The sequence below is a fragment of the Atta colombica genome, unplaced genomic scaffold (assembly GCF_001594045.1).
Source record: "Atta colombica isolate Treedump-2 unplaced genomic scaffold, Acol1.0 scaffold250, whole genome shotgun sequence".
Taxonomy (NCBI): domain Eukaryota; kingdom Metazoa; phylum Arthropoda; class Insecta; order Hymenoptera; family Formicidae; genus Atta; species Atta colombica.
The window spans coordinates 188,241-196,366 of record NW_017259349.1 but is presented as its reverse complement, the minus strand read 5'-3'; the positions used below and the strand labels follow the sequence as shown (position 1 = coordinate 196,366).

The 8,126-nt window shown below is 30.6% G+C and overlaps 1 protein-coding gene across 8 annotated transcripts in view; it reads left to right on the top strand.

Moving 5' to 3' along the window:
* The window catches only part of LOC108688942 (titin), an 85,086-nt gene that overhangs the window by 71,438 nt on the left and 5,522 nt on the right, over positions 1-8,126 (top strand). For 6 of the 8 annotated variants that reach the window (XM_018195500.1, XM_018195494.1, XM_018195498.1 and 3 more), the window contains 9 exons: positions 91-207; positions 1,731-1,883; positions 2,033-2,396; positions 3,732-4,047; positions 4,122-4,410; positions 5,587-5,655; positions 5,780-7,001; positions 7,184-7,341; positions 7,748-8,038. In XM_018195500.1, coding sequence (XP_018050989.1) covers positions 91-207; positions 1,731-1,883; positions 2,033-2,396; positions 3,732-4,047; positions 4,122-4,410; positions 5,587-5,655; positions 5,780-7,001; positions 7,184-7,341; positions 7,748-8,038 — 2,979 coding nt within the window. The remainder of the gene's footprint in view (positions 1-90; positions 208-1,730; positions 1,884-2,032; positions 2,397-3,731; positions 4,048-4,121; positions 4,411-5,586; positions 5,656-5,779; positions 7,002-7,183; positions 7,342-7,747; positions 8,039-8,126) is intronic. The other 2 variants (XM_018195497.1, XM_018195495.1) reach the window with 1 other exon arrangement.

Sequence of the window (8,126 nt, the reverse complement as noted above, 5' to 3'; positions counted from 1 at the left end):
CGAAGAAGGTTCATTTTAATGATATCTATTTACGTTAATGTAATATTTTTTATTATATTCTATTTTAAATAATTCATTAATGTCTTTCAGTGGAGGAATTTGAATATGTTGTTAGAGAAGGTGATACAATGTTTTCAATTTGTTCTTATATTGCTGAAACAGAAGAAGCTATTAATTTAGTAGAAGGAGAAAAAATTTATATTATCGGTAAGAATCTTTATTCTTCATAAAATGTTACCACCAAAACACATACATACACACACACGCACACGCCTCACACACACACACACACACATTTACTTTAATACATATTTACATACGAAGTGTTTCATTTTAATTAACACATTAATATATTGAGAATGAGACGTGGGATCGAAAAGAATTTCAGACTAAAGTTATGTGACTCCTGATGAAAAAATTTCCTTGAAATTATTCCACCTTTTGAAGCACTTTTCGACAAAATTTCAGCGTTTCAGAAAAATTTCAGTTTAATTTCAACGATTTTTAGCTGAAAAATTCATTTTCACTAAAATTTCAATAAAATTTAGAGAAATTTCAACAAAATTTTAGAAAAATTTCAGAGAAATTTCAGTTCAATTTCAGCGACTTTTCAGTGTTAGCTGAAAAATTTATTTTCAGTGAAATTTTAGTAAATTTTCTGCAATTTTACTGAAATGTTCCAAAACATGGAATAATTTTAGCGAAATTTTTTTACCAGAAACATCGAAGGGGACATAAGATGGTACCATCGGTTTGACCATGAGCGGCATTGTCAAGATCAGTAACGGGATTCTCTAATATTCATTTCCACCAGAGAGTAATTTTAATCTCGATTTAATCTCTACCGTAGAATAATTTTAATCTCGATTTAATCTCTAATCTTTAGAAATAGAAAAAGACGAAGAGTAAGTTGAGCTGAAATTAAAGTTAATCTACATTGATGGAAACGTCTAAATGTCTTATCGACAATTATCGCTATCATTAACTAGCGATAGCCAATGGCAAGACAATCCTGAAAGAAAGCGCGATCTTATTGGCTATCGTTAATTAATGATAGCAACAATTGTCGATAAAACGTTTAGAGAATTTCGCAACAGGGCAAGGTCACTTTAAATCTTTTTAATAAAATCTCCTTTTTTCATTACATATTTTTGTACCTTATCTCGAGAGCTTTTTAAAACATTCTAATAAAATACAATATTTATTCATAAAGTACTTTGCGATATAAAATTAATTATAAGATTAAAGTTATAAAGAAAATTACAATACCGCCGACATTATTCAAGATGACCGTTTGAAAGATTTTAGCTGTCGGTTAAACATCTTGAATAATGCTAATGCCGACAATATTGTAATAGAATATTTCAAGTTTTATAACTCGAAAAGTGCTTTACAAAAAATATTTTATTATAATTTTTTGAAAAGCTCTCAAGAATATGAGAGCTATATATAATGAAAAATGAGAACTTTCAAAAATTCAAAGTGATCTTGCCTTGATCTTGACAACGCCACTCAAGGTCAAACCAATGATATTATCTCATGTCCCTCTCTATGTCATATAATTTTCGTCTGAAATTTTTCTCAATCTCATGTCTCATTCTCGAGATATATTAGTTATCAATTAAAATGAAACACCCTGAACTAACATATTATATATACATATATACAATATATACATATACATGTACACAATTGTTAGAACATCTCTAATTAATATTTATTTTCCACAGATCATACTAATCAAGATTGGTGGTTTGTAAAGAAACATTTGACCGAAGAAAAAGGTTGGGTACCGGCGCAATATTTATTGGATGAAGCACGTTACACTGTTTACTTGCAACGAAAATTGCATGAAAAGATTGACAAATTGCCAATCTTTGAAAGTAAATAACATTTACAAAATTGATAAATTTGATAAAACAATGCGATAAAGTTTATTAATCACATCACACTACTTTCATAATATGCACTTGCAACTTGAAATTTGACATAAACTTTTAAAATATTCATATCATATATTTAACTTTTTTAGAGCCTGCCCCTGGAGAAAAAGCCTCAGCACCAAGATTTATTGAAAAATTACAACCAATTCATACATTAGATGGTTACACCGTGCAATTCGAATGTCAAGTAGAAGGCATACCAAGACCACAAATAACTTGGTTCCGCCAGACTGCTATTATCAAACCATCTACTGATTTTCAAATATATTATGACGAGGATAACGTTGCTACCTTGATAATCAGAGAAGTCTTTCCCGAAGATGCCGGCACTTTTACCTGCGTTGCGAAAAATGCTGCAGGATTTGCGTCCAGTACTACTGAGCTTATTGTCGAAGCTCCTTTGTCAGATCACGGATCAGATGTTACTGGTCTCTCGAGAAAAAGTCTTTCGAGGTACGTATTTCTTATTCTCTCGGATAAATTACTTTGATCAAAATCATCAATTATTTTTTTAGTATATATTGTAATTAGATATGTATTGTAATTAAATATTAGTTATATATTAATAGAAAAAAGTCCGCTGATATCGACTTTGTTTTTGGACAATATTTCTTAAACAATTACAAATAAAAATTAAAAAAAAGACTTTAGAAACATAAATACGAACTAGAGAACATATTTTCTATTAAATAATATATAGCAGTTTTTATAATACATAATAGCAGCAACGCTTACAATTTTGCAAAAATTAATCTTTTTAGTAAGATAAAATGAGCGTCTAACAAAAAAGTGACACAGAAGACAGTCATAAGTAATAAATATTTTATTTATATATCACATATTTTTATTTTTTTTCTTTCACAGAAGTTATCTGTACAAAGCACTTACAAGTGAATGTATGTAAGAATTTTTAGAATTTTTTCACTTCGATATAAAATATTTTTTGTTAATTTACATGCACTTATACTATTCTACAAAATGCAAACGTGTAACGCACAATTTCTTTTTTTTTAAAGTTTTCCCATAAATATACGGTTATCTTCAGCTTCAATAAGACTATCTATAAGACATTATGGCTATATTGCAAATTTATACTGTCAATGAGAAAAATCTACACATAGTTTATGTTACACGCATAGTTATACTAAAGTTTTTAGTTTATTGCAGTCAATTTTGGAATACCGTCTATAACATAACACTGAAGATTAAGTTAATTTACAGTCGGCCTTACAGGTGTGCTGATTTACGCTGCACCCTAATTTTATATTTAAAATCATATTATGGAAAAAAAAGAACATAAATCAAATTTAGGAAATTATAAATATATATATAACGATGTAATAATATAATCACTATTTTTTAAACGATGTAATTTGCAAAAAAATCGTAAGAATTTTATTTTTGCATTTGTAAAATTTGGTTTTAGTTGATGTTTTTTACATAGAAACAAAGAAACACAAGCCACAAACATATTAATTATGAATTTTTACTTTAATTATCTAAATTAAATAGATATTTTTATCAATATTAATAAAATACAATGAAATTAGTTTATAATAGGGGACATTTTCTTAGGAGACCTATGTCAGTATCAGCGACTTTTCTCTATTATAATTACAATTTACGAAACAAGCACAATATTAATTATGTACATCTAATAAATACTGTGTTTGTGTTTTACAAATCTAATAATTTTTATAATTACAACTTTTATATTATATTGTATTACATTATATTTTGTTTTCTAATTACATAATTCTTATCCATTATTACTATTAAATTGTTTAGAGAATCATCTTTAGCCGATATATTAGAGGGTATACCACCTACATTTTCACGAAAGCCGAAAGCGAAATATGTGAATGAAGGTGACGATGTGATATTAGAATGTCGATTGGTCGCTGTACCAGAACCAGAAATAACATGGCATTACAAAGACGTCCCAGTAATTAGTCAACAGAACATTATTGTTGCAACTGAAAGTGACATGCATATGTACTGCAGTGTCATAAATTTCACTAAAATTCAAAAGAAGCAGGAAGGAAGATACAAGATTATTGCTAAAAACAGAGAGGGCGAGGCTACTATCGATATTCCTGTAAAGGTTGGTCGATATATATTTGTAATTTCATTTTTACATATTACATAATATAATTAATACATTTTCTGATGGAACAGGTGAAAACTGGAAAAAACGAACCACCTGAAATTTTAGAACCGTTACAATCCTATATTGTTAAAGAAGGTGAAACTATTGTCTTATCGACTCAAATAGTCGGTAATCCATCACCGAAAATAACATGGTACAAAGACGGGAAGCCGTTAAAGGGCTCACAATTAAAGCAAGACGGACATGTTAATACATTAAACTTGATCCAACCTCAATTAGCAGATAGTGGAGAATATTCGGTTATAGCTATCAATGATATGGGCAAAGCTGAGACTCGGGCTACATTAACTGTTGAGAGTAAGAACAATTATCTCTTCGCATTGCGATATTTCAATGTTTCGCTTTAAGACACACAAGAAATTTAAGCAGTAAGAAATGAACAATAAACAAATCAACATTTTGTATTTGCTACTGCTGATCTTATCATCTTATGTTCTCTATTGTGATTACTTATTGCTTACATCTTATTGCCTTACGTTTCTTGTGCCACAAGGCTGTGTGCTCGTGCACACTTTTCATAACAAGACGAAAGCACAGAATCTTACATAATGCATAATACAATAATGCATAAGAAAATGAACCAATCAAAATCCTTAATTTCCTTCTTTTCTATGAGATAAAAGATTCTGATTAATTGATTTTTTTACGCTTTGAGAGCGAGCTTGACAAATCAGACAGCGCACTGATCTACTATGCTAGAAATTCTCAGTAGAACCAAAATATTTTTATACGTTCGTGTCTCTCGCAAAAGGAAGCGGTAACCCAAGAGTATTTTTGCTAAGAACACTTCTTTAACAAAATTTTGTTATTCCAAATCGACGTTAAACTGTAGGTTCCATATGATTGTGTACAACCAGCGCATCACAGGCATATGACAGAATTAAGTCATCACGCTCGGCCACGAGCAATAGGATTAAGAAGACTGCATTATGACTTTATGCAAAGATCTGTGTTCTACAAGCCTTAATCATAAGACATATCATAAGAATTAATCTATATCTACAATAGATGTTTTAGGCTTTAAGCCATAAGTGACTTTAAGCCAAAATTGACCTGCAATTACAGTTGAATAGGAGGAGAATAATTGACTGTGATTCGTCCATTTCTTATGGCTTAAGACTTAAACTCTATTGTAGATCCGGGCTTAGTCAATTACAATCAAGAATTGTCAAAAATGTAAGATTATTCTTTTTAAACTTTCAACTCTGATTCTTACGGTAAGTCTAACGGTTACGGTTATGAAAAGAGTGTGCCCTTTTCTTGTTATGTTCACTTTTTCGTTATATTAATTCATTCGCCTTTTCGACAATTGGCATTTTGCTACCAACTAATAGACCAGCTAATAGATAAAAGAAATATAAACTGAAAGAAACTAAATTGCGTTTTATTTTAATGTCTTCTTAGGCAATAAAATATGTCAGCTTGTTATCGGATGCTATTTTACAAAGCGCTTCTTTACTAATATGCTTTCAGTTAACTCCATATCACAAGTCAACATTAATTTTCAACATTGTATAAACGAGTGTGTCTCGTTTGTTAAGGGTATGATACGTATTTATTATTGCTATGCTGCTAATTGTTTAATACGATTATAATTTTATAATAATAATAAATAGATATAAAATGGATTCTTTATTATAATACTTTTGTTATATTTAAAATTCAGAAGTACCAAGTGGCGCTCCAGAACCACCATTATTCACCAAACGTTTCCAAGAGGTAATCGTTCCGGAAAAAGATACTTTTAAGTTAGTTGCCAAAGTTATTGGTAATCCCGTTCCCGAAGTTACTTGGCTTAGAAACAACAAACCACTTGATAAATCGATCAATATCATAGAAAGTTATGATGGTGAGAACATCCTACTTGAAATTAAAAATGCAGACTCTGAAGTCGATGCTGGAGATTATAAATGTGTCGCTAGTAATCCAGTCGGAAAAGCTTCTCACGGTGCAAAAGTCACAGTAGATGTTGCTAAAGTTTTTTTCACGAGGAATTTGCAAAATGAAATCATAGTCAACGAATACAAAACTCTAGAATTAAGCTGTGAAACATCCCATACTGTTTCTACGATATGGTGGCACAATGATAAAGAAATTAGCGGGATGGATCATCGCGAGATAATTCAGGAAGGACGTCTACACAAGTTACTTATTAAGAAAAGTAGTCTTTCCGATGCAGGAACATATAAATGTACTGTCAAGAACCAAATGACGTTTAGCAATGTTATCGTTAAGGCTACCAAGCCAGAATTCGTCAGGAAATTGCAAGACTTTGAGGTAAAAGAACGCGACGTGGCGATTTTAGAGGTTGAGATCACATCTCAAACAGCCGATGTCACATGGCGAAAAGATGGTGAATTATTAACACCAAGCAAAGGAAAACTAGAATTTATGAAAGATGGTACCATAAGGAAACTTTTCATCAGGAATACATCGGTTCACGACGAAGGCGAATACACATGCGCTCTTCTAGATCAAGAGTGTACAGCGGAAGTTACAGTTGTCGAATTACCACCGGAGATTATTATCAAAATGCAAGACATAACTATAGCTACAGGGGAGAAAGCAACTTTCGACATAGAATTAACAAAAGGTGACGCTCTGGTACGCTGGTTCAAAGACGGACAAGAATTGCAATTTTCTGAGCACGTGCGATTGTCAATCGATGGCAAAAGACAAAAATTGAAAATTTATGACACTGAAGTAGAAGATGCAGGAATCTATTCCTGTCAAGTTGGTGGTCAAACTTCGTTAGCCAGACTGACAGTCGAAGAATCTGAAGTAGATTTTATTAAAAAATTACCAGATATTACTTTAGTGCCTCTCAACACTGATGCAACTTTTCTTATCGAATTATCACGTGCCGATGTACCGGTAACATGGTTAAAGTAAGTTAAATTTTATCAAAATAAAAAAATATATTTGAAAAAGTTAATTTCTTTGACAATTATAATTAATAAAATTGAAACAAATATGTATAGTATATATAATGTGTATATATAAACTTTAGTATATATAAACTTTATATTGTAATATATAATATATATAAACTTATGTGAAATTTGTATAGGAAAAATGAAATGATCGATTGTGCACAATCGAAATATAATGTTATCGACGAAGGAAATGTTAAAAAGCTCATTGTTAAAAAATGCACGACCGAAGATATCACTGAATATACTGCTACAGTTGCCAATGTGAAAACATCATCGAGATTAAAAATCGAAGGTAAATTTTATAAGATTGCGTATTGTATTTTCTTTAAGTATATAAATAACTTAAAATAGGTCTTATGTGTCTGTGGGTGTGTGTGTGCGTAAGGTATTTTCAATAGTATTATGGCGAATTCGATTAAGGCACTGAGGCATATGAAGTTGTTAATTTGAATGTAAAAGTAAGATGTAAATATTTCGAATTATAAAATATATTTTACCTAACAGCACAGTAAAGTATTTCACGGTTTCTATATTTATAATAAATACAAATCTTTATATCAAATGATGTGTATATGGGTTTTAATGTGCACTAATGCGTACTGAGAGTCCAATCGAATTCGCTATTAATCTTCGTTCTCTTCTTTATTAGTCTATAATAATTTGGATATTATTTCATTTATGTGCGTCTCTTGTTGCAGTTATTGAAACATCGCCTAAAATTCATCCTGATACGCTTAAAAAATATAAAACGATGAAAGGCGATGACATTGATATTGTTGTCAAATTCGCGGCTAAGCCAATTCCAATTGATGAGTGGATCGTCAATGGCCATATTCTTAAAAAATCTAAACGAATTATTCCATCCATTGATGAATGTTCAGCCGTCTTAATAATCAGAGATGTACAAGAGAAAGATTGTGGTGATTATACTCTAAAATTAACTAATCCACATGGAGAGGATAGTATAGAAATCAACGTCATTGTTGTGCGTAAGTATTTACGTATATATTGTATATTTATATATTATGTATTTACATATATCGATATAATAATTTGAATGATTTTCGGAAGGAAATC